Source organism: Pogona vitticeps, chromosome 1 (assembly GCF_051106095.1).
Source record: "Pogona vitticeps strain Pit_001003342236 chromosome 1, PviZW2.1, whole genome shotgun sequence".
Taxonomy (NCBI): Eukaryota; Metazoa; Chordata; class Lepidosauria; order Squamata; family Agamidae; genus Pogona; species Pogona vitticeps.
The window spans coordinates 222,320,951-222,348,338 of NC_135783.1; the positions used below are offsets into that span (position 1 = coordinate 222,320,951).

Here is a 27,388-nt window from a genome sequence, read left to right on the forward strand (position 1 = left end):
CCTCCACATCTCTCTAAGTATAGAAATCAACTGTCTGAAGGATGGGGGCTGGTATACCTGGGTTGTGCTTCCTTGTTTGATGTGACAACAGACGAGGTAGGGGCACAACACTCTCCCCTCAATGCCTGAGCGTTCCACATGCTTTGAAGCATTACTGCACAGTGGTAGAGTCATCTATCCTTGCTGAATAAAGCATGCCAAAAACATATAGTTTGAAGCAGGTCTATGGAATTGAATTATGGCTTTAAGAATTTTTTTTCCAATTACTTTTTTTTTTGTTTTTTAGGAAATGATACAATTTACTGGACAGACATGGGATCCAACAAAATCAGCAGAGCTAAAAGGGATCAGACATGGAAGGAAGATATTATTACAAATGGTTTGGGAAGAGTGGAAAGCATTGCAGTGGATTGGATAGCGGGTATTCACACGTTTTTAAATGTTTGGTCTCGTTTTCATACAGTCTTTTGACACGTCCTTTCCAGTTGTTAACAAATCAGTTGTGACTGCTAAAAAAGGACTTAATAAAATGGACTTTGTTAAGTAAGGGGGGGAAAGTGCAGGTTTCAAAAGTTTTATCTTTCCATACAGACACATTTTTAATATAAAATTGGCAACATATGGTGGAAACTTCAAATGAACATAATGTAATGCCATTTGACCATTATAATAGCATTTGGTGTATAAATCTTAGCTGGAGTACGTAATTTACATCTGTACAACATAATGTTCTCTTGTTTCCAGGTAATATATATTGGACGGATCATGGCTTCAACTTTATTGAAGTTTCCAGACTCAATGGTTCTTTTCGATATGTTATCATTTCTCAAGGCCTGGACCAGCCAAGATCTATAGCAGTGCATCCAGAAAAAGGGTAATTTGATAACTGAATTTATTGCATATTGTAAAACCCCTCGAAATGGCTCACAGAAACATTGTCTAACCTTTGATCTGACCAAGGACAATGAAAGCTGACCAGGAAATAAACAGTGGCTAGGAGTGGCTGAGAAGATCCCTCTTTCCTTTCACCTCAGCCTAGGTTGAAGTGGGAGATCCAACAATATTTGTTACCATCTCAGCCCCTGTTCAGTACTGCAGAGGAAATCATTTTGGCATACTTTACAGTGCTGCAATAATGACTGCTGATATTATTTATGTGGGGTTTGAACACTTAAAAAAAATCTGTATAAATGCTAAGCATCATTTTTATGGTACATTCATATTCAGTAGAACAAAATGAAGATCATTAATTCAATTAATACTTCTCTAAAGTATTCAGCTCACTCATCTTCAGCATATTAGAGTAAGGGGGCTGTGTGATGTTTGGGGTTGGAATATACTTTCTTAGTTTTCAAAGAATGGATATGAAAAAAGCAGTCCTTTTAGTGTAGAAACCCTATTTTGTTGTTTTAACGGTCAGTTATAGATAATATCAACAAGCTTTCAAAACGTTCCAAAATGACCTAGAGATATGAGTGAATAGTCTATTTTGGCCTCTTTTGCTGATGGAAAGAAATTATTTGCGTAGTAAGAAGAATAACAGATTATGAAAAGCTCTGAATTATACATGGTATAGAGAAAGCAGAGAACGTTTCTCTCTCTTATAGTGCCAAAATTGGGAGTTATTCACTAAACCTGAATGGTGGGAGATTCAGAGCAGATAACAAAAGCATTCCTTCATATAGTGTATAGCAAAATTATGCCATTTACTGCCAAAAGGTGTTGTAATAGGTGCCAGCTTGGAGAGTTCTGCAAGAGTTAGAAAAATTTGTGTACTTTAGGGCCATCAATGGCTATTAGTCAGGATGGCTATATATCACTTTCAGTATCAGATTTGATATACCTCCACATATCATTTGGTGGGAATGCATGATTAAGAGCACTGTTGCATTCATATCTTTCTGCCACACTTTTCAGAGGCAACTCAGTAGTCATTGTATGAGCAGAATATTGGACTTGATGTGCCTGCAGTCCAATTCTGGCACTCTTAAGGAGCCACAGAGCTACAATAACCTGGATCAGATGGACAGTGTTCTTCACTGAGAATGGTCCAGTGGCATGACAACATTGGATAATGAGGGTAGCCCTTTTTCCTCTTAAAAGAATGCCCCAGTAATTATGCCATTCTCACTGGGCTATTTTCTATGAGTGATACAGAGAAATATTTAAATTCCTTTTCCATTTTAGGCCAGTTTCTCTTGGAAAAGCTCCACCGGCACAGGGGTAGTAGCATCATTGTCCATGTAGAATTTTAGGCAACATGCCATTGCATCTACTTGTGTGAGAGCTGTGCACACCCTGAAATTGAAAAAGGAACTCTTCAATTGTTAGTAGTCTGCTGTCACTCATGACATCATTCCTACAGTGCTGGTGGAGCTCTGCAAGAGGATACTGCCCATCAGATTAGAGATCTTAAAACTTCAGAATGTTTGTTTATTAAATGAGAAGTAAAAGTCAACTATGGGGAGATTTTCAGGTTGTCTACTTCAATCTCATGTCATATGTTTTTCCTGAATGGCTGCTGTTCCGATGGTTGGGTCTGCATTTATTTGGCAGCTCTGGGGCTGAAGTTCAGAAACATGACACAAACTGCAAGAACTTCCTTAGGCATTCCTAAGGTTTGATGATGCTCAGTAAAACCATTGTCTTGTTTTGCCTGTGAATAACAGATGGCCATATAGTACCAAATCCTCCTTTGGAAGTCCCTATCCCCCAAGGTAATATGAAAGGAAGTGTTCAAAAACACAAGTCAAAAAGTCGAGCATTCAGAAGTAACTGTGCCATAGAATACCTGAGAAATCTCTAGGATCTTGACTGAATATGTACACACATACATGCAAACACTTTTCAACCTACACTAAATGGAGCAATTTAGGGATCAGACTGTCTTCCCAGGTTAATGAACTCCTTTCAGTCGTAAACTGTAACTTTTACAATATCTACAGTACAACTATATGTACATAGGAATCATAAAATATTAATAAAATAATATTAAAATAATATTTTATCATTTAAAATAATAATAAATAAAATAATGAAATATTTGTGTTTATGTGATATGAAAGGAAAGTTTACAGGGGTTGTGAATATATTTATAGAAACTGGTGGGCTAATTTTGAGTTATGGGCATGTGATTCTTCATGCCTTAGTAATATATAGTTTTGCCTTTATAGATAAAATATGCTTGTTAAGTTATATTTCACAGAACATGTGTAGATAAAGTAGTATTAAGGGAAAATTTAGCTATTTTTCAAAAATCTGTCAAGAAGTTGAGTGGACTGCAAAATTATTATTTTTAAAAAAATCTTAAATGTTGAAAATATTTTGTACTCCACGTCTTTAAAACCACTATCCAGGCATGTGCCTTTAGGATATTTTGGAGTTCATCTTCCAGAATTCTCACGTCCCACCTGACAGACCCTCATCCACTCAATTTGGCTCACCTGGAGAAAAAAGGAAGCTATCCCAGAGACTCCTAGGAGGCTAGGCCATGAAATTGTCAAGCTAGGCCTTTCTTTAGGTGAGACACATTTAGGTGTGTTAGGTGTGGGTTGAACTCCAAAATTTCTGAGAACTGAATGCTAAAAATTTTGAATGGCACATTCTTAATGCTGTCTCTAAGTTCACCATTCTTACATGTGGTGTCCCTGCATGAGTTTCTCTCCTTTCCCCATACTCCAAAATTCTCCTGTGCTTTGTTCAATACCATTCCAGTGATTCTTCTGCCCCATAGGAGCAGCAGTGAGGAAGGGGAATGCAATGGATGGCACAAACTTCCCCAGATGTCTTTAAGCACATAATAGGAAGGATCCAATGCAGTCACCAATTTCAATAATTTTTTTTTTATTTTTATCCTATTTTCACTGTGTTTCAGCTATTTGTTCTGGACTGAATGGGGTCAAGTGCCCTGCATAGGCAGGACACGTTTAGATGGATCAGAGAAGATGGTTCTTGTAGGCACTGGGATTACATGGCCTAATGGAATTTCTGTCGACTTTGAGGTTAGTTTTTGTGTCTTCTAACTTGAATCCATTAAATGTTCTGTTGCACAAGACATGTATGTCATAATGTTTGTTAGGACCTGTTCTCAATATTTTCCTAATAAAACACAGAGTAAAATATTTAGGGCTTACTTTTCAATTGATCCTTAGGAAAATAAATTATACTGGTGTGATGCACGAATGGACAGGGTAGAAAGAATTGACCTTGAGAGTGGAAGAAATCGAGAGATTGTGCTGTCAGGAAGCAATGTGGATATGTTTTCAGTGGCAGTCTTTGGGGCTTACATCTACTGGTCTGACAGGTAATTTATTTTTCCATAAGTATTTGAGTCTCAAAATGTTATTTCTGTGCCAGATGCTTCACCCTTGTAGGATTAGCCATTCTTTAGCAAGGTCACTGAAAGGCTCTCACAAAGCCGTGTAATTTCCTAGGAAAAGGCACTTTTGATATTCAAAGTTAAACCACGCCAATGTCACAAGCACAAGTGTGCTTCTTCACCTTCTGCTAGTCCAGATGTCTTCTGCATTTTAATGACTTACTTGATTTTAATTAACTGAGAATTGTGGTGAACTAAACTCTATTGTTTTTGGCAGAGCTCATGCAAATGGGTCTATCAGACGAGGTCACAAAAATGATGCCACAGAGGCTGTAACTATGAGGACAGGCCTAGGAATAAACTTGAAAGAGGTGAAGATCTTCAGCAGAGTACGCGAGAAAGGTAAACTTGTGTTCAGGACATCATGCTTCTATTTATTTGCATGGAAAGCAAAGTAGCCATTGTAATGTGTGGGAAAAGCTTATAAGTAACTAGCCAATTTCTTTGAAAATAGACAGATAAAAAACAAATTATATAACTGCATATATAAAATAAGATTGACTTCATTAATGTTAGCTCTCTTCAAGTTCTTTAAAGTGGGTAGAGCCTATATGCCTCACTGCCTCTCTCATCTCTTTAATCATGAAAACACTGTTGTCTGAATAGAGGGAGGCTGCTTTACCCAGACAGCTTCTCTGTGTGATCCAAAATTCAGCAAAATTGAGGTCTGGTCCTTTCCTTTCCTTTCCATTCCATTGTTGAACCACCACACTTTAAATACTTGAATAAGAATGTATTGTTAAGGGAAATAATCTCCTGAGACAATTCTAAACACAGTTATTTGTTTAAAGCTTAGTATAAAGTTATGTTATTTAGTGGAAACCTAATCAGAGTTACACAGGGCAGTATCAGAGAAATATATTTTATCTGGAAAACAAGAAGCACTGACTTTCACCACATTATACCGTATTTCAAGCAACATTTAGAACTAAAGTGGAAAATTGACAGCCCAAGTAGTTGAGACTCATGGACTTTGGACCTACCTTATACCTTTCATAAAAACAATAACGTAAAGTTTCCTGGATGCATGATAGAAAGGTCTGAATAACCATAACGTAAGGAACTTTAGAGCTTATTGAAATAGAACAACTTTTCTAATATGATTTGTAGATATTTCTAATGATAGGACCATTGCAAACATAACACGTAATGAAGACTAAGGTTAATGAATAGAGGAGATCCATAATGTGCTTTCCCCCACCCCCACCCCCTGCCCTGTCCAAATGGTGGGAAGCATTTATATCACTACTGTTTTTCAATATCATTAATGCAGGCTTCATAGAATGAGATATCAGAAAGCAAGAAACAGTCCAATAACAAAATTAGAGTCCAAGTTGAAAATGGCGTCAGCTTCATTTGTCTTTCTGTTTGTTTAAAATACTGTATTTTTATCCTACCTTTCTCCTTAAAAAGAACTCAAGGCAGCTCTTTTCTTTTTTTTTACATTTCCCTTCTTCAGAGGGAGCCACAATCCTCCAAATTATGTAGGAGACTCCCTGTTTTCTATTTTCAAAAACTGCTTGAAACCATGTTCCTCTTATAAACTTATCAGCTCTTAGCAAGGTTTTCCTAGTAGCTGCCATTCCTTACGAATATCTTGTACTCTGAATTCTTGTGGCATATCTTAAGGCAACATTAATTGTTTCCAGAAGAAAAATACAGTTGCCAATGCAGGATGTCAGTCTTTTCCATATTACTACAGTGCAGTTCTACAGCTGAGCCAAGGTGTGAGCTGCATGCCATGCCTAAGCCACTTTGCCGCCCCTTAAGAGCCCTCAGTAATAGTTAAAGAAAGCTGTAAAAATTAGAGGTGCAGCCCATTGCCAAAAATCAGTGTTATGTCCTTCTAGGTGCTTCGCAGAGATTGTCGTGTTTATTTGGATTCTAGCTCTACAGTGTGGTTGATACCTAGCACTAGTCCCTAGCCATCAAAACACACGGTAGGAAATGCCAAAGAATCTCCAACTGAGAAAGAATGGACGCTTTGAAAATTTCAACAGCTAATCAAAACAATTAAGTTCTAAAGCTTCATTTTAGAGGAAAAGAAAGGTAGCAAACAATATTCATGGATTTAATAATTTAAAGTAGGGTAATATAAACATGACAGAGGTGCTGCAGATCCTAAAAGGTTCCTGGGAAGCTGTGCCAACTATAGTTGATGTTTTGAGGTTGGGGTGGGGAGTGCTTGGTTTGCTAGCAAATTGAGAACAGGTTCTTGGCCTGTCCAAAATTGCCACCCTGATTTAGGGCATCAGAAGTGGCAGAAGCAGCCCACAGGAGGCCCCATGCTGTGTGGTGCTATCTCAGAGTTAGTTTTTGTGATGATTGTGGACCAGCGTGAATAATACATGTTTATGTGCCATCAAGTTGGTACATAAACAACTTATAGCAATCCTAAAAGGGCTTTCATGGTAGGTAGGAGTGGTTTTACCAGTTCAAGCCCAACATCCAAGTTTCCATTGCTGAATTGGAATTTGAACCCAGGTCTCTTGAATCTTAGTCTGCCATTTTATCCACTACACCACACTGGGTATGAAATGATGTCAACTCCATACCAAACAAAGCTAATATTGGTGACAGATTTGGTTGAAAAGTTTGATGCAGGAAAGTTTTCTCTAGATGGAGTCTTCTTCTCAATAAGGGAATTAGTTGTACTTTGGAGATACTGAAAAACATGACTGCATGGGGACTGGAATTAAGGACAGAAAGAACAAACCTCTGATATTGTTCTATTTCTCACACCAGTGAGAGTGGAACTGTGGTAAAATCTATTCCTAATCCATATGGAATACTCCTGTGATCAGTAGTTTGCAGAGACTTTGTATTGGGGAGATGACTGCAGGTGGACACAAACGCAGCTTATGAAATACAGTTTCATAAGCTGTATTTGTAAATGGCCCCTCTTTGGAAGAACCACAGCTGTAGAGACCTTACATTTTGTTAGAACTGCATATACATAGTGTGCTGGATTGATAACACTGCAAACGGTCTCTTTTTTTGTTATGTGTTATACTTTTTTGCCTTGCTGTTTGCTGGGGACTGGTGTCTACAGGGTTAGGTCCATAATGCTCTTGCAGCTTGAACATCAAGTGTTTTGGACTCACACTTGAGGATTAATAAACATTGTTGTTTATGTCTACTACAACCCAATGTGAACTTTGGAGGGAGAAGAATGCTGATGGTAGAGAAAAAGTCTATTCATTTGAAATGTGTTGTTGGAGGAGCTATATACAGAAGCATTTTTATGGAACCATTACAAAAATAACAAATAAATGGGTTCTGGATCAGATTAAGCCTGAACTTTCATTCTAGCTAAAATGAGGCAATTGAAATTCAGTTATATTACGAGAAGACAAGACTCACTGAAAAAGACAGTAATTTTTAATCTTCAAGTTGAAGATGGCAGGAAAATAAGGAGGACATAACATGAGATGAATTGACTCAATCAAGAAGCCACATCCCTTAGTCTGTAAGAGCAGAATGGGGGTGTTAATAACAAGACATTTTGGAAATCATTGGTTAATAGGGTTGCCATAAATTGGAACTGCTTGATGGCATATAACATACAAGTGTAAATCTGTTTATTTCTTTCATCTGCAAAAGGTAATATGTTGAGCCTTCTGTCTTTTCCTGAATAATTCGGGACCTCAGTTTTCTTTGTAACAGGTTTTCTGGAAGATATATGAATAAAACAACTTCAATGGGATATTTGTGCAAACTGTCTATGGAAGTTCACATCTTCTGAATAAATTAGAAGCCCCCTCTTGCCTATTCCCTGAACTGCTTAAAACATAGCTGTCTTTTTGTGTATAATAATCATGCCCGGCATTCCCTGAAGAAAGTCTGTATATAAACCATGAAACGCAATTACATAGTACAGTATTCAAGACAGTAAAACCATCCTGCCCCTTTCTGAGGTCATAATTGTTTGTACAAGAATCATAGCTGTGGTGCTTTGACTTAGGGCTTCCATATTTTTTTCTATCTTGTTTATTCCTGAAAGAGAGGGGAGCAGAAATTATTTTTAAAACACTGAACAGCTTTTCAAACAAGTACAGTGGTGCCTCGCTTAGCGACATTAATTCATTCTGCAAAAATCGCTGCAGAACTAAAACATCGCTATGCAATATTAAAAAACCCATAAAAATGCATTGAAGCCCCTTCAATGCGTTCCTATGGGCTTAAAACTCACCGTTGAGCGAAGATCCTCCATAGCGCCGCCATTTTCGGTGCCTCTAAAGCAAGGAATCCATCTCTAAGCACAGCGGGCGGCCATGTTTTTTCCCCAGTGGCCATTTTGAAACCGCCGATCAGCTGTGCAAAAATGGGGGCTTTGCGATGATCACTTCCCTGCGATCATCGCAAAGCGAAAATACCCCATAGAGAACATCGCAAAGTGATGGCAAAAACAGCTTCGCTAAGCGATTTTGTCGCTAAACAGAGCAATCGCTAAGCGAGGCACCTCTGTATGTTCTGGACTCTAGAAGGATCTGAGTAATCATATAAAAAGAAATATTTGTATGTAATAAACTTAGTTTTAAAAAAAACAGGGGGAAAAAGGGAAATATGAGTGAGTGCCCCATAGCTGTACCCTGTAGCTTTAAGTAGTGTTCTACACTGAATGTAAAATTACTACAAGTGAAGACGTGTGGGACCAAAGTAATAATAACCGTTGACTCAATCAAGATGATTAGAATTCTTGGGGTTAAGGACTTCATTTAAAACTGAATCCCATCACTATATGGTATGTTGATATAAAGTGACATGACATCCAATGTAGGAAGCATGGTATTGTTTATATTGTTCCTTCAAAGAATCAATTCTGAGTAAGCAAGATCTATTAACAAAGCTTGTAATGGTGATACTTCACAATGACTCAGACCGTGAAGCTGGAGACTCAAGGCGAGAGGAGAAGAAGCAACCATGTGGGTGGTGCAGAAGTGTAGAGAGTGGCAGATTGCTTATTGGGTGTGGTAGGATGTAGGGGGTGAGAACAGGGATGAATAGCAATGCTAGAGCTCAAAAAACCCCACAGAAATGTGTGTTCAGAATGTAGGACAGGAGGGGAAATGAACAGGTTGGTTGACAAAGTTTGTAAATACGAGTGATCACTGATTAGCTAACAATGTTTATTTAGTGAAATTCCTTTGGGCTTCTTTCAGGTTGGGAGTGTAGCATTTGGGGTGAAGGGTTTTCACACAGTAAGCTAATTGACATTTGCGAGAGAAAGGCCACAGCTAAAAATTTTTAGGGAGCTCTGAGATTGTGAAGCTTGATGATGTTTAAGGTTCAAAACATCCCCACCTATGCTTTTCTTAGATGCATTTACTGCACAACATCTACAATCTCTGGTTACTTTATTCTTAAGTTCTCCCATATCCCCTTGCAAAGACCTGCAATTTTCCACCACATTACTAGATAGCTATACTTTTCCATATTTCTCAAGTTCCGTGTTTAAACAGTAGAATTTATTTCTAAATTATTATTCATTTTCTAACGTCAGTCTAAGCTCACTTATTTTCAAATAAATTTTGTTGAAACTAAAATGTCTTACTTCCAACTGCATGTGTTTCGATGTTTCTCAAATTGTCATGATTTATTCTACCTCTTATAATAGTTAAATATAAAATAGTAAAATACTACTGTCTCTGTAAGAAATCTGTTTGGAAGCAGAAATATTTTAAGTTGAAATCTCTAAGGATTATGCTGAAGTTTCTACAATCCGTCACATGCCATTCTTCATTAACAAGAGAGGTGAATAACTTGTTTAGTAAAATATAAAATAATTTCCTACTTTAGATGCGTGGGTTAATCACATTTCCAATGAATGAATTCAAAGCAGTGTCAAAATGAATACACTATGCTAAGTTATAAAATTCTGAGTTATCATTGTTTCCCCCTCAGGAACCAATATATGTGCCAAGAACAATGGTGGATGTCAACAACTTTGTCTGTATCGGGGAAATGGACAGAAAACGTGTGCTTGTGCACATGGCTATCTAGCAGAGGATGGTGCCTCATGCCTGAGACATGATGGTTACTTGCTCTATTCAGGAAGAACAATATTAAAAACTATACATATTTCAGACGAGACAAACTTGAATTCACCAGTGCAACCTTATGAAAATCCAGAATATTTCAAAAACATAATAGCACTAGCTTTTGACTACAGCCAGAAAGGAAGAGGTACTAATCGGATCTTCTTCAGTGATGCACATTTTGGAAATATACAACTAATTAAAGATGATTGGTCAGGGAGAAGAATTATAGTTGAAAGTAAGTAACTTCTATTCCATAAAATTGTTTGTTTTGAAAACCCATAATGTTCTCTTTTTGTTTGTTTGTTCACTTTCAAAACTACTTTTGTCTCGTAAAGCAAAATTGCAATGAATGAAATACTTGTTTTATTTTGGAAGGCTGTAAGCTTCAGTGGGCACTTTTTAAAGCTGTTTTTGTACAGTTCTGTTTGCATAACAGGTAATCATGAATGGAGAAGGAAACTTGAGTTTTTATTGTTAAAATTAACTGCAGTATTTGATGGATTTGCATGCATGTCATATTTTCCAACATGATCTCTTCATTCAATATGCAAAGATCTAACTTACATCCATGGGGAAATGGGAGTCTGGACTGTCATGATGAGCACCTGCACTTATAAATTTACCTCTACAACATTGATCTGGTACTACTAAAAACTAATTATTGGTGAGCGCATTTGGGGCTTTGGGAGAATCAATTGTGAGAGATAACCTATACTGGCATTTAAACTGCAAAATTGATAGTATTCTTGAAAATGTATATCTTTCTAGCTCTTACCATTTTGGATATCTTTCAGGATAATCATATGTTAAAACCATTTATAATTATTCATAAATATTAAAAAGAACCAGAGGAAAAGGGCATTGTAGATAAATGTAGTTGGAAATGTTTTACAGGGGAGTCCATCAAACACCTGTGATCAGGTGCTACTAAGAGCTAATTATCAGTAGGCTTTGGGAAATTGATTTCAGGATGTAAGCAGCCCATTTAATTAGGCTGGAAACTCAGTAGCATGCACACATTATCCCATTATTATAGCACCAACACTTTCAGATATCTTTTTATATGAACAAATGAAAGTTCATAAACAAAAATGTTTATGAGATAATGATAATGAAATGATGGCTAACATAAGTCATACTTTATTGCCAAATGACTTAAAAAAATCAAATTTATACATTTCAAGAGTTTACACCATGTTTTACGTAGCAGAAAAAATATGTCATGATCCACCTATTTAGATCTGAGACTAAAACCAAAATAACATTAGTAGCATAACTGTATTAGTGAAGTGCCCCTGTCCCCTCTCCCTGGTTTCATCACTGTTGGTGCAGTTGTTATTGTGAGCCCTAGGCGCATTTTTCGTTTGTGCAACTATTTGCATTGTACCCTACGCTGCTTATGCAGTTAGAAACTGTGCTGGATTTCCCTTTTGTGCATAGTCTGGAACTAGTCATCTGCAAGCAGTCTTGAATTAGTGGGATAATGATACCACTGGATAATGGACCTTGTGTCCAAATTAAGGGACAGGACTATGGAATATAATTTTGCTTGCTTGCAAAAATCACATTTTCAGCTTTGGTTCAATAACAGATTTTAAAGAGCATAAATATTAAGCACTGAACTTAAAGAAAGCCTTTTCATTGTCTAGCTCCTGTAGCTTAGAAGAGGCATAATTAAAGTTACTGGCAGAGAATTTCATCTGTTAATTAGGAAGTCCCTGGTTTGAGTCATGCCCTCCCAAAATTGCCTTTAGCATACCCATCCATCTGAGATACAGCTCTTCTGATATGTGATGAGATAAAGCAATACTGCTCGGACTTACAAACCAGTCATAAAGTTTGTGACAATAATATTTATAATATTTATTATGTTTAGTTTTCCTTTGAATTCCTCCAGCATTGGAACACTCACCACCTCCTGAGGTTATTGGTTCTATTATCGTGCTACTCTAACAGTTAAGATGGTTTTTTCCTGATATTCAGTCCAAATCTGGATTCCTGTAGCTTGAGCCCATTATTACGTGTTCTGCACCCCAGAGTGATCAAGAACAGATTCTGCCCCTCTTTTGTATGACTACCTTTGAAAAGAGCTATGAGATTTCCTCTCAGTCTTCTTTTCTCAAGGCTAAACATGTCCATTTTTTTCATTCCTTCCTTATAGAGCTTGGTTTCCAGTCCCCGTATCTTTGGTTTTTTTTTTTTTTTTTTTTGAGCTGTGTTGCACTATTGACTCATATTCAGTTTTTAATCTACAACAATGTCAAGATCGTTCCCCCATGTAATATTACTGAGCCAAGTATCTCCCTGTGGAGCACCAGGCCCGGGACCGAGCCTTGTGGTACCTCACTTGTTACCTCCTCCCAGTTTGAGAACATGCCATTGATAAGCAGTCTCTGAGTATGATTTTGTAACATGAGAATAATACATTTTGCCTTCAGCAAAGCTGTTGACAGTGCCTCATGATATTTTGATTAGCAAGCTAATTATGTAATGGCTGGATTGAACAATAGATACACAGTTGGTTACAAAATCAAACTAGGAGGAGGTAACAAGCAGGGTATCATGAAGCTCAGTTCTGATCTTGATGTTCTTCAATACTGCCTATTTATACCTGGTGAATAAACAAAATTATAATCCCTAATTTGTACTAGAGGCTGCTATGGCTGTGTTGTTTTTCCCCACCCCATCCAGCAGCAAAAACAACAACAACAATATGTTTCGAACAGGCAACGTCAGTTTGTGTGTTTGTGGAATATCACAGAGTAATTGGCAGCCTTTCGGTTTGATTTTTTTTTTAGTGATCCAATGAAAGATATCACTCAGTCTTACATTTGTATAATCTTGGGAACCACATTTCTTTTAGAAATGGAATAGTTACTCAAAGGCGATGATTTTTTTTAATGTATGGAAACCAAGCATGTGACTTACAGTACAAGGACTTCTGTTAAACTTGTTTCCAGTTCACTAAAACAAATTTACAGCTCACAAGCATCATTATCTAGCATGTTTTCACCTCACTGGATACAGATTTATTACCTAAAAACACCCATTATCTACTAAGTTTCCAGTTCACTGGAAACAGATTTACTACTCATACACAAGCCATTATCAAACATAGTTCCAACTCACTGAATATTGATTTAGAATTCATAAACAGTCCATTATCTGACAAATTTTCAGCATACTGAACAGATTCGCAACTCATAAACAACCCATTATCTAACACATTTCCAGCTCACTGAAAGTAGATTTACAGTGTATAAACAACCTGTTATCTAACGTGTTTCCAGTTCACTGAAAGCAGATTTGGAAATCACAAGGATATCAATAGCTGAAAAATTCTTAGAAACATAAATAGCTATAAGAACAGTTTGACACCACACCCTCAATGATGCACCATTTCAAGTTCAACATGGTATAGGAGATGTTAAGTCAATATATTCTGTCAAAAAGTGTGTGTGTGTGTGTGTCCATGTCCATGTGTGCATGCAGAACACAAAAATATCAATTCTATCATTTAGGCAGTAACTGAATATTGCTACAGTTGGAAGCTCTGACCCTAGATTATGTTGGTGGTTTGTGCGGAGTCTGCGTAGAAGAACTAGAAACTCTGGAAAGTGTTTGAGTGGCACCCTCCCCCATTGCCCCATCAAAATAGCTGAAGAATTAGAGGTCAGGCTAGATAATGTCATGCCCCCAGCTCTCTGGGCCAAGAGCCACAAGCCAAAATATCTACTGTCTCTTACTGCTGCTTGTGAAGTATTCCTAGGTATCACAACAGAAAACTGTATGTCTCCATGAGTATATATGGCCACTTCACTCAGCTTTCTCAAGTAGACCACCATCTTGATTTTCCTCAGACTTTCCCCCATGACTTTTCTATGCAATTTGCTCTAGTCCATAACTTGATGTTGCTTTCATCTTTGTGCCTATTTTTAATAACTACTTTATTCAAAAGATAAGATAAAAAAGATTTTAAAAATAAGATCAGGTAGTCTAAGAATTTTTAGAATGCAATCAAGCTTTGTTTTTCAGTCGCTCTGAAAATTACCAGCTGAGAACTAGCGCATCTGAGTCTTTAGAATCCTTGCTGTCTCCCTTAGCAAGCTAAAGTGTAAAGCCTTGAATCAGGAATCGGACCAAGGAGACTTGAAATCTCTAGATCCTGGGAGGTGTCAGAAATTTAAAAAGAGGAATTGTAACTAGGTCAGATTGGGGTGGGGGCACCAGTGTTGCACTAGTTTAGCCATACTGACTACAGCTGCTGCAGTGGACCTGATCAAGGAGGTAAGGGAAGCCTATGTGAACGGCTACATATGCTAGCGTCTGTAACACTACATTGAGACCTTTGATGTCTTTTAGCATGTAAATCCAGATTGGTGAAAAGATCCTAAGCCCATAACATTGAGGGCAGCACTATGATAAAAACTGCAAAGGAGATTTTAACTGCTAGGGCATAAGCCTCATAGACCTTCTCTTTTAGACATGGGTAAGATTGCTTCATTTTGGTTCATTTCCAGCACATGCAATCACTGGGATCATACCAGTGCGAGCATGCTGCTTAAAATCTCCCTTCCGCTTTCAATTTCCCAATATCAATAAATGGCTTAAGAAAACTACTTCATGATGTTGGGAAATTAAAATTTTCCCTTGCTTCTCCATGGAGGGGTAAAGGAAGGAATCAAAAGTTTTAAAAAGTCTATTAGGGCAGCACTGATGCACTGCACCTTGTAGGGGAAAAATGAAAAAAATAAAAAAGCTTTCACCCAGAAGGGTGCAAGGAGGGGGATTTGGTGTTGGTGGTGATTTATATTTGTTTTCTTAAGGGAGGCTGGCCAAATAGGGTCACTTGAGGTACATATGCCTTGTGGATGCAAGGATCATACCAAATGGTGCACTGGACCTCTATGTAACTCAAGTTACATTATTTAGCAGGCAGAGAGCAGGGCTTGCAGGAAAAAGGAAAAATTGTCTCCCCTGTTATATTGGTAGAGTTCAGGGAGAAAAGGGAATCAGCAAAAATCACCTTGTCAGTCACTGGGAGCCTCAACTTTATCGAAATTTCTTCTGGTGGATGGAAAACACCCTTCAATTTTATAATGGTATCACAAGATCCAAGTTCATGAAATTTGCTCAGTGAGACTTGCTCAGCATAAGTATATTATGTACTTCCATTTTATAGAGGCAATGCAAGATCCAAGTAAATGAATTGTTTTGCATCTGAAATTTGAGATTACCTGGCTAAAATTAAGAGAAATGTTCTGGTCTTTAAATTTGTTATCTTTGATGTGTGGAGAAAGAACAGTGTGAATATTGTATGTCATTGTAGCATTAAATCTATGTTCCAATGTGTTTTTGATAGGGTCGATTAAGCTGTTCTATTAAGGGCCATGTTTTATAATTTTAAAAATAATGTGTGAATGCTAATTTACTTAAATAAAGTACAGTAGTATTTTTCTTGAAAAACTTACAAAAAGGAACTAATTGGACAATCAGTCTGCTAAGAGAAAAGCTGTTCAATTTCCTTTACTATACCCTATTATTATATGTTTTTCTAATTTTCTGCTATTGACGATTGTTGCTTGATCATTACCTTAGGAACTCAGTGAAAAGTGTAAAGATTTAATTAGTGCTCTCATTGTGCCTTCTGTAATATCTGTGAACTGTTGAATCATATTCTCGGAAGGCTTATTGCTTTTTAAAATGTTGCTTTAATCTCAGTCACCAAATGGTGACCACCTGTTGTCTGTTACAAATATTCTCAGTGAACAGATTGTCAGAAAGCAATGGTGTTTCCAGCGTCTGGGCCAGTAAAACAATTGGCACACTGTTTCTTAAAAAAAGAAAGGTAGACTGTGTGAATGCAATGAGTAAGCAAAGTAAACCAGAAAGAAAGTCAATATACAATATACTTAAAACATATTCAGACATGCCTTGCCCTGTGTACTTAGGTATGTTTTAAACCATTGAATTCAACAGGACTAGCTACATGTGTTTTGTTGGCAATTGATGTCGGTCAATTTTAGCATGGTCTTATATTAATAAAAATTGCATAAACACCGTTATACTAGCATAAGCATCACTGCACAAGTGAGTGCACTTATTTTCCATTTCACTTTTGGAATTGGATAAATGCTGTAGCTGAGATTTTTGTAAGCAGTAATGCATGTGTATGGCACTGCCGAAGTGACTGCCCTTTCTGAGATATCCTCTCCTTGTCACAAACTGCCAATAGGAGATTGACTGTGAGGGCTGCAGTGTGTAAATCATAGGCTTGGGGTTCTATACTGTGACCAGTTGCAGAAATGGTTATGCAGTGCCGCAGTCCAGCTGAAGTTCCATGTAACTGTTCATGGATGCTTGTGCTGTGTGATTGCCCAGAAGGATGACCACCTGTGTTTTTATTATAGGGTCTGTGGTGGTGAGTTTAGTAAGCCCTGAAAGGAAATTTTCCAAATCCATTGGGCTCCATTCAATATATGTGGAATCAGTTTGGCAAGGCGCATGATTTATTTTAAAAAAAGAAATCAACCTAAATTTTGTGTTCCCATTTATTTTAAAACTGGCTGAATAGCTCAGTGGGATAGGGACCTGACTTTGGAGTCAGAGGTTGGAAGTTTGATTCCCCACTGTGCCTCCAGGGAAAAGAACCGGCCTGGGTGGCCTTGGGCAAGCTGCCCAGTCTCAGATTGCTCCCAGAAAGAAGGGGAAAGTAAACCACTTCTGAGCGTTCTGTACCTGGAAAACCCTGAAAAGTGTTGCTTTTCATAAATCACAATTGACTTGACAGCACACACACACACACACACTTATTTGAAAAGAAACTAATCCAAAAATAATAAAGAAACAAAAGACTACATTAGTCAAATACTAACATCAAACACATGAGCTATTAAATATCTGAAACCCTCCCTAAAACTTTAATGGCAACTTGAAAAGACTGCAGATCAACCAGGTATGAAGAAAGAAAAAACACCCATTATATTAAAACTCTCCAGCCTTTCGTATTTTATATGCCAAGCTAAGGACCTCTTATTACATTTTCAGTTGTTGATTTTTTTATTGTGATTTTCTGCTCTTCGGTTCCTCAGGAAAATCAGATGAAGAACACCATGGTAGTATTTATAGGCTGCATCTTCTTGGCGAGATGTAATCCATCTTCGTTAAATTCAGTAAAAGTGATAGATGGCATTTGGCAATGTAATGATGTGATCACTGTACATTGCTCCTGTAAATCATGAGCTGTTGCTTTTTGTTTTGTAGACAGTTAATCAGTTATATACCATATTACTGATTTAACTCAAATTGTCAGTAGCAGGTGAATAATGTGTGTGTGTTTATATCAGTATCATACTGCATTAATGCTTAGTTCATTTAACTATGCCAGGCATTTGAAAATCATAAACTGTTGATTTATGAACAGAATAAAATAATTACAATCTCTGTTTTAATTTAGGAGGTTGGGATAAAAGTGTATTTGAGTGTTAGTGTGTTCAGTGTTCCTGTTATTGATTGACAACAACACACAGAGACCTTTACAAACTTTTCTGTATTGCTGTGCATACTGGGAAACTTTTCCTGAAGCTTTCATGCTGCACAAATCTCTGGAGCCATAGCATTAGCAGCACACAGACAATGTCTTAAATCCTGTTGTTTTGTTATGCAAAAGGTGTAATATTCAGTCATTCCTACTTAGTGATCAATGAGTCCCTGCTAGGATCCTCAAGTATGCACCAAGCCATGGAGCGCCCACGCCCCTGAGAAGCCCAGCAGGGATTCCTCAGTTGCCATTCAGGAACAACTGAATGTTATGTTTTTTTGCCTTCCACATGCTGACTGCAGACAGTTTCTCCTCCATTCAGTATTTTGTATAAGGTTAGTATGCTAATTAGCAAAAGAGCAACCGTAGAATCCACAAGGACCCAAAAACCTTAAACAAAAAAACAGTCAACCAACAAAATACATTTCTCCAGGGATACAAAACCTGATACATATCGTGTCTGCTTTTGCTCTGTTCCATGTATTAATAAATAAAAAATACAGTAGCTATTCAGAGAGCTTAAATCTCTCATAGCTTTTCCATAATTTATGCCATCAATTTTTCTTTGTGTGTGCCAGTGGAATATTTTAAGATACAATCTTTACAGTTGGTAATTGTCCAATAAAAGTGGAATCATCAATAAGATGCCCCATCTAGCAACATTAAAATATCAAGAACTGAAGCATTTATACTTTTTTATTATTATTATAGTAGTGTTCCATACAATTCATGTAACAATTTTGTTTTCTCTCCAGATGTTGGCTCTGTAGAAGGTCTTGCATATCACAGAGCTTGGGATACTTTGTACTGGACAAGCTCTACTACGTCTTCTATTATAAGACACACGGTTGATCAGAAACGAAGAGGTGCGTTCAACAGAGAAGCCGTAATAACAATGTCTGAAGATGACCATCCACATGTATTGGCCCTTGATGAATGCCAAAAGTATGTGTCATATCTATCTTAATTGTTGTTTGGTGATCTTTAGCATTGTGTGTTATTTCTTTTGCTGGTAACAGACATTTCTGTGGGTTACACTATAATGCAAATTGAATGGTTTTTTTTAAACTCTGTTGTAAATTCACTCAAATTTGTAAGCTTAAGGAATGAGTATATATTCTGTTATGGCTTATGGGGAAAATACCTTGATGGTTATTAAGATTCATAGGTAGAGTCCACACACCTGGCACCTACCTTATTCTGCTTTAAGTAACTCATTAGGCTAAGAATAAAAAATGCATTATATATATTTATCTTTATATGGCTGAAATTTCTCTTAAAAAAGAACTGTGTTTGTCTTTTAACTTTTTATTATAGTTTAATGTTTTGGACTAATTGGAATGAGCAACATCCAAGCATCATGAGAGCTACACTGTATGGCAAAAATGCGCAAGTTATTGTCAGCACTGACATTCTCACACCAAATGGACTTGCCATTGATCACAGTGCAGAGAAATTATACTTTTCAGATGGAAGCTTGGGGAAAATAGAAAGGTGTGAATATGATGGATCACATAGAAATGTGAGTAAGCTGAAAGTAACTTTTTCTAGAAAGGCATTTGTGTTTTCTGGATAGGAAAGCAACATTTAACTTACAAAAATGTTGTCTTTACTGTTCAGTAAGCATATAAGGAGAAATTGTCAACTGCTGTGAGATTTTGCAATTCTGGATGAGAGCAAAAAGCAATGCTTTTTTTGGATGCTGTCAGTAACAAATGTGTAGATTCCTGCAAATGGTTTGTATTTTGCTTAAAGTGTTGAATTTTTCACAATTTTTGCACAAAATGTAAGTTTTTTTTGTTCAAAGTGCAAGTATTTTTCTGCACAAAAATTAATTTTGAGAATTTTCCCCCAAAATGTCCTGAAACATGGGGGAAATGCAAAAAACAACAACAACAACAACAAAACCGTCCCCACTCTCTCTTTATAGTAGTCAATGGGGATACAACTTATAAAATGTTCTCTGAACTATGAGAAATGAATAAGATTTATCTCCCAACATCAATATCTTACTGAGAACAAGGAATGAATATGCAATCGTAAATAATACTTATATTATTCTAATGGCCTCCCCCTGCAGATACCTAACAGGGATGGGACTTTCATATTTCAAAAACTCCCACTGTTACAATTGACCTGAAATCCCTCAAAGGGAATTATGGGAATGACTAACAGAGGAGAGGCTACCCCGCTATCTTACTATTTTGTTGCATATGTTTCAGGTTTGAAGGTGGAGGAGGACGCCCTGCTGCTCGCTAGCAATGCTGCATGGGTAAGGTGGTTTCATGAAAGGCTTGATCCTAATGGGTAGCAAGGATATGCCTCCCATACAGCATTGCAGTAACTCCTGGGCAGGCAGGAATGACACTCTTTTTTTTTTTTTTTGGTTCTTCAAGCAGTTTTCAAATATGCATGGATTGTACAAGAAGAAATTTGTTTGCCACCCAATTTCTATTTGTTCTTCACAAAGGCATCACAAAAGACTTAGTGATAAGCAATTCTTGGAGGAGGGTCATTAGTAGATTAGTAGAACTTGATTCCTTATGTTCAGAAGCCTTTCTCCTCTTTTGTGCAGCTCTGCCTGTGGAACAGAAGTGAAGTTATTAGCAGTGAGCAATCACGGCCGATTAAAAGCTCCCTTTTGCAATTTCAGGGTGAACACCATTCCCACATAATATAAACCCCCAAAGTCATTTATACTATGTATGTAAACCTGTGGCCTCAATGCTGAACATATGTCCGAACAAGTGGAAGGATCACCTGCTGAGACAAAACTGTTTGTCTTAAAGATGCCTAAATGCTTTGAGTTCTTCTTGCTGCTGCTATACATGGGCCCAAATCTTGCTGGGCACAGTCTACTTGCATAACAGAAATATTTAGACACCTGCAACTTTGGTAACAAACCAGTAAATAATGCTTGATTGCTATGTAAGTTAATATAAACTGTACTCTAAATTAAACTGTTCGGGCTGAGAAAGTTTCTAGGAAGCCACATAACCCATTTTTGTGATTTTTAAAAATGTACTTAATATTTTTCAGAGATCTTTGGGGAGGGACTGCAAATTTAGCTTCAGGACTACATGTTTCCCACCCAAAACCGATCCAACTAATGTGCATACCAGCAATATTAATGTACTTTAGTAGCACTCCGTTATTCAGTGTGGGGTAGTGGATAAAGTGGCATACTAGTACTCAGGAGACCTGTACTTGATGCCTCATTTGGGCAGGGAAATTCACAGAGGGTTGGGTTGGAACTGGTAAAAACCTCTTCTTAAATATCTTAGTTAGCTGGAAATCCCTATTAACACCTCTAGAAGTCAGTTCTGACTTTATGGTACATAACGTAATGATCAGTATACCGAACCAACATTCTACTGGGCTGACACAGCACTGTATCTATTATAAAAATGTCCATGTTCATATAAACCTGTATCCAATATTGTCATTGTACCACGGCAAGACCTATTGCACATTTTCAGAGTTAGAGCAGAAGTATCATCTGACCATTTTGTTGAAACAGTTTTGTAGGCAGTTATATAGCTGCTTGCTTTGCAGTATGTTTCACAACTTTTTTAATCCATCATAACTACCAGATTATAACTGAATGGGGATTTTCATTCTACTATTATACTGGATTTAAGACCATTGTTGTTCAGGAATTGCTTGGTAAAAAATTAAGAACACACAATTCATTCATAAGTGTAAGCAGGATAGAAGGATATTTTTCATTAGGGAACTTTTATCCTGGCCATGTCTTTAATTCAATCAAGAGAACACAAAAGAGTTCAAGTGTCAGAACAGAGTTTTTGCTTTTTAGAAAGGAAAGAAAAATGGTAATGTGGGTAGGGAAAGTTAGGGAAGTTGGTCAAAAGTCAGGGAAAATCAAGGAAATTGTGATTATACTGGTGTTTTGCTTTGCTTTGAACTTCTGCTGCTGAAAAAAAGGACAGTGGCAGATTAGTCTGTGGGGAGTTTCCTGACGAGCCCTTTAAGAAAAGGCAAGGAAAATATATATTTTTAATTTTTTATAAGGGATGCAACACATTTTTGCTGCCCTTATAGAATCTTTAAAAAAATAACTTTCTCTGTCCCTCTGCACAGGAACAGAGGAAGTGATTAATTTGCGAATATGCTGAAATGGCTCTTTTGTCAAGTTACTTGACAATATTGGAAATTCCGACTGGAAGGAGTCAGACCAAATATTTATTTATTTATTTATTTATTTATTTATTTATTTATTTATTTATTTATTTATTTATTTATTTATTTATTTATTTATTTATTTATTTATTTATTTAATTTATACCCCGCCTATCTGGCCCACCGGACCACTCTAGGCGGCTTCCAAATATAAAATCAAATAATAAAACATAGACAAATACATAATAATCAAACAAGAACAGCAGTAAAAATAAAAAGGAAAAGTAAGAAAAAATCAAGAGTTGGCTGGAGGGAAGGCCTGAATAAACAGCCATGTTTTTAATTGGGTTTTAAAGGTGCCCAGTGTGGGGGCCGCGCGAATCTCCGGAGGGAGATTGTTCCAGAGGCGAGGAGCCACCGCCGAGAAGGCCCGGTTTCCTGTCTTCTCCTTCTGGGCCTCTCTCGGCGTCAGGCTCCTCAGCCTCACCTCCTGACTCGCGCGGGTGATCCGGGTAGACCTTGTTGGGAGGAGGCGTTCCGCCAAATATCGAGGTCCTAAACCGTTTAGGGCCTTATAAGTAAGCATTAAAACTTTGAGTTTGACACGGAAACAGATGGGCAGCCAATGCAATGCGGCCAGTGTTGGAGAGATGTGTTATTTTCTCACTCCTGTAAGGAGCCTGGCCGCCGCATTCTGCACCACCTGAAGTTTCCATGTCAGCCTCAAAGGCAGCCCCACATAGAGCGCGTTACAGTGATCTGATCTTGAGATTACGAGTGCATGCACCAAGGTAGTGAGTGCCCCCATGTCGAGATAGGGTCGCAGCCGGGCAATCCGCCAAAGATGGAAAAATGCGGTGCGGACTACCAACGCCACCTGAGTTTCCATGGTGAGCGTCGGGTCCAAATATATGCCGAGGCTGCGGACCCCACTCTTCGTGGCCAAGGTGGTCCCCCCAAATGTGAGAGAGCCACCCAAGCCACCTACCACGGGGGCACCCACCCTCAGAACTTCCGTCTTATCCAGATTCAGCCTCAAATAGGGTTGCTTGAGCTCCATTATGCTATTTGGATGTGAGGATCACATCAAATGGCATATTGTACCTCTGCCTGATCCCAAGCAACACTATTTAGCCTCCACCAGCCTGTTCCAAAAGAGTTCCGTAGGCAGGACCTAAGTGTGTTCAAATAAACTAGAATCAGTTTCATTTTATTTGAAGATATGAATATTTTGGCAAAGGTTAGGAAATTGTGGCTGTCTGGACAATCATACTGTACTCTTAACAATAAAAATGAAATTTAGAAGTAATATTGGATGCTGTTAGAGAGCAAGGAAATAGAGGTGGCATTCTATGTCATTTTGGCTCATTTGTGGACTGATTATGAGCATCCATTAGCTACATCAGAAGACATTTGTTCAGTTGCAAGTAAACTGCAAATTATCTGCTGGAATAGAAAACACCTGCTAGTACTACAGTTATCTCATATATGAGGATTAAAGTGGAGTATAAAGTAAATTTAAACTTCTTATCCCATCCCATGTATTCCATGCTTATCATCACTGCATGTAGGGAAATACAAAGGTCATTGTCCCAAAACTTTGAACTAAGTAATATGAGAACTAGGATTATGCAATCCCATGCACATAGATGATTATATCAGAAGGATCTGAAAATCGCATCAATTCAGCAGTCTCCTGTGATATATTTTCATTCAAAGCCAAGGGCATGTTTAATTAGTGAAAGCATGGAGGAAGAAGAGAAAATTTCTGAAAATAATGAAAAATATATTCAGGATCGTGAAAGTGTATAGTACAACTTGCCACATAAACCACTATGGATGCATTTGTAATTAAGAAGTATATCATAATGGCAAAGTACTTGCGGGCTTAGGGTGACCTGACAAAAAGAGGACAAGCTTCCTTTTCCCTTTAATTGTTAACTAGAAGAGGAAATCCCAGCAGGAAATTCCAGACTGAATCGAAGCAGATGATATCTTCATACCACTAATTTATATTATGTGCTAAGTGCATCTTATCTGTTATTTATTTAATCTCTTTATTTGAAATATTTTTACACCACCTTTCTCCTCAAAAAGGAGACTTATAGTGACCTTAATAAAGTTTTCTAAGTAAGTGAGATATTTAAGGAGTGGTTTTCCCAGTGTACTAGTCTGTCACTCTATCCACTACGCCAGTGGTCCTCAACCTTGGGCCTCCAGATGTTCTTGGACTACAACTCCCAGAAGCCTTCACCACCACTCTGCTGGCCAGGATTTCTGGGAGTTGAAGTCCAAGAACATCTGGAGGCCCAAGGTTGAGGACCATTGCACTACACCACACCACACTGGATACCCCATCCAACCACATACTACTGTATAATTCCATAGTGAAATCCAGTTAGCTTTAAGTCCTCCAGCATCCATAGCTGGAGAAACCCTTTTTGGAACCTGCAAAGAAAGATATAGATTCAGGAACTGGGTTTAATTCAGTGCAACACTTACCTCAATTTATCTGTAACTGCTTCATGTAAAACCTGGACCATTATCTGCCAATGAGACAATAGACCTTCCCTTTTCATAAATACCAATATCAATTTCCTTGTTTAGTCCTAGCTGGCAAGTTGCTTAATGTTTGAAGGGACATTGGTTAAAAGCCAATGTATCTGTGCTACTTGTTAAATTTAGTTGTACTGTCAATACAAGGTAGTATTTCCTTTTATCCAAACTCTTTATCTTGGTTGTGATTTTATTAAATACTGTAATTACATTCAATTAATATGATTTCAGGTACTAGTCCTCTCCCAGTTCACAGTATACTGTGAGTCTTTCATAACAGATTTGGAACAAAGAGAACAAGTGTCTACTTTATGTCTTATTTCCTTTTCTAATCAGGTGATTGTTAGATCTGGACCGGGTACTTTTCTCAGTCTGGCTGTTTATGGTGACTGGATCTTCTGGACAGACTGGGTGAGAAGAGCTATTCTGCGATCCAATAAATATACAGGTGGAGATACAAAAATTCTTAGATCTGACATACCACATCAACCAATGGGCATCATAGCTGTTGCTAATGACACTAACAGCTGTAAGTTACCAAGCACAACATTAATATTTCTTTACTGGTAGATATTTTTCAAAAATTTCTTTCAGTAAAAAGATTACTTCTGCAGTTTATTATACTGTTCTTGTTTATTTATATAATAGACAGGAAAGGCACATCCCAAAGAGGGCTGCAAATGTTAATTAAAGCATCATTGGTGGTTGCCAGGCTTCATAAAATAATGGATTTGCAGTGCTCCTTGGATGGGCTTGGTGTTACCCTAGCATCTTTTAGAAACATAATAGCAGATTTGTACATAATCAGACTTGCCCAGGACCTGAATTCAACTTCTTACTGTAATCTCATGGACTAAATGGCACTACATCTGGACATGATTTAAGATTTGCAGGAAGCTCTTTGGAATGTCCGTCACTGCCTGCTAGAGTTGCATCCATTCTTCTATTGGGTAAGAATCTCTTAGCCTAGGCCTTTCCTTAGTGTGCAGTAGTCTTCTTTTAAGCACCCTCCATGTTCCAAGTTACAGTATTATAACAATAGGTTTGTATCTATTATTCAAGATAGATGGGCCACCCTGTTCTGTCTGCTTCTTCCTTTTACTCTTAGCACCACAGAGAGCTATTTATGCATCACATCATCCACTTATTTCACAGCTGCCTTCACTAAAGATAAATTTCATTCTGTCCAGTCTGAACATGCACTTCTTGCTCTATATATCTGAATCAAGGTAATAAATACAGAATTGTGCATAACAAACTGAATTTTCTGATCACAGAATAACATTCCTCTTCCATAATCCACAAGAAGTAAAATGTGAAGGAAATACAACCATGTAAATCACACTTTAGTGTATTATCATCTGGAAAGTTACAAATAGACAAATACATTCAAAGCTTAGAGGTCACTTGATATTTTATATTACTTCACATTTTTCTACAAACAATAGCTTCACATAGAATCTGTTATAAATGGGTTTAACACTGATGATACTTTGTTGAATTAATTAAAATGCAGACACACAATGTAGTCAAATTCCTAATTTACTGAGAAGCATTGTAATCTTCAGTGTTAACGTCCTACACATGCATTTTTATTTTTAAGTCATACTTAGTTCTCCCACTTACAGTGATCCGCTACAATGGGAACATGATATTTCAGATTCTCAATGCCACTTATTTTCACCACAAGAAAGCAGACATACTTGAGAGGAAGCAGAGGATGGCCAATTGGGATATAAATGATGAAGAAGATCGTGTCTACACGACATAAGAAAATATAAAAAGACAGACTGCTTCCTCCTCTCATCTTTTTTGCTACCACTCAGCAATTTCTGTCACAGAAAGAAGTTATTAGGTGTTCAGTCTAGTTTTCTGCACGTTGCCAACTTGTACATCACAATCCATTAGTATGTTCGTGTAATTCTTAATTGCTAATATATTCCTAAACAACCATTATTTTTAGAAGGATGTTATTCTTCTCTCAAAAGCTAAAAGTGAATTTTGCACAATGTCTGCACTCGTACATGCAAAGTGTGGATAGAGTGTGGATAGATGGAAGCCAGACATGAAAGTCAAAAAGTGAGAACTTTCTGAAATGTCCAGTTCCTGAAAGCACTTACTGTATTGTGAAAGTTCTACTTAATTAGTATAGTAGACGGACTGTTGGGCTTTAAGCAAAAAAGAGTATTTAAATCCTACCACCAAGTCTTCAAGGAAAGGATGAGACCCACATTTGATGGATGAAATATCTGTGCTGATTCTAGTTCCCCATTAGGACTGTATTATTTACAGATTCAGAAACATCTGTAGGGGGACAAAAAAACAACAAATGGTCAAATGTGTTGAGAGAAAACAATTGTAATCTTTAAATATTGAGTTCAAAGCTTAAGAGGAATTTGAATGCATAGATGATGTTAATTTTGTTAGACCTGAATGAAGCCAAAATTCCCAAACAAAGAAGCAAGTAGTTTCAATGTTAGTAGGTTACCAGTTGTTTTTTTTTTTTTTTTGACATTTTGATATTGTTGTTTTTCTTTGTTCAGGTGAATTGTCCCCTTGTGCCCAAATGAATGGAGGCTGTCATGATTTGTGCCTTCTGACTCCTGATGGTCGTGTTAATTGTTCATGTAGGGGTGATCGAATACTTATAGATGACAACAGATGTGTGTGTAAGTAATATTAATTGATGAGAGTCAGGAATTAATTTCAGTAAGCACGTAACTATGACTTTTT

The 27,388-nt window shown here is 37.4% G+C and overlaps 1 protein-coding gene across 5 annotated transcripts in view; it reads left to right on the top strand.

Annotated features, from left to right (window-relative positions):
• The window catches only part of LRP1B (LDL receptor related protein 1B), a 1,166,776-nt gene that overhangs the window by 988,062 nt on the left and 151,326 nt on the right, over positions 1 to 27,388 (top strand). For all 5 annotated transcript variants that reach the window (XM_072983887.2, XM_078376975.1, XM_078376977.1 and 2 more), the window contains exons 36-45: positions 287 to 421; positions 745 to 874; positions 3,875 to 4,001; positions 4,152 to 4,303; positions 4,596 to 4,720; positions 10,283 to 10,654; positions 18,715 to 18,904; positions 19,277 to 19,481; positions 24,992 to 25,184; positions 27,199 to 27,324. In XM_072983887.2, the coding sequence (XP_072839988.2) occupies positions 287 to 421; positions 745 to 874; positions 3,875 to 4,001; positions 4,152 to 4,303; positions 4,596 to 4,720; positions 10,283 to 10,654; positions 18,715 to 18,904; positions 19,277 to 19,481; positions 24,992 to 25,184; positions 27,199 to 27,324 (1,755 nt within the window). The remainder of the gene's footprint in view (positions 1 to 286; positions 422 to 744; positions 875 to 3,874; positions 4,002 to 4,151; positions 4,304 to 4,595; positions 4,721 to 10,282; positions 10,655 to 18,714; positions 18,905 to 19,276; positions 19,482 to 24,991; positions 25,185 to 27,198; positions 27,325 to 27,388) is intronic.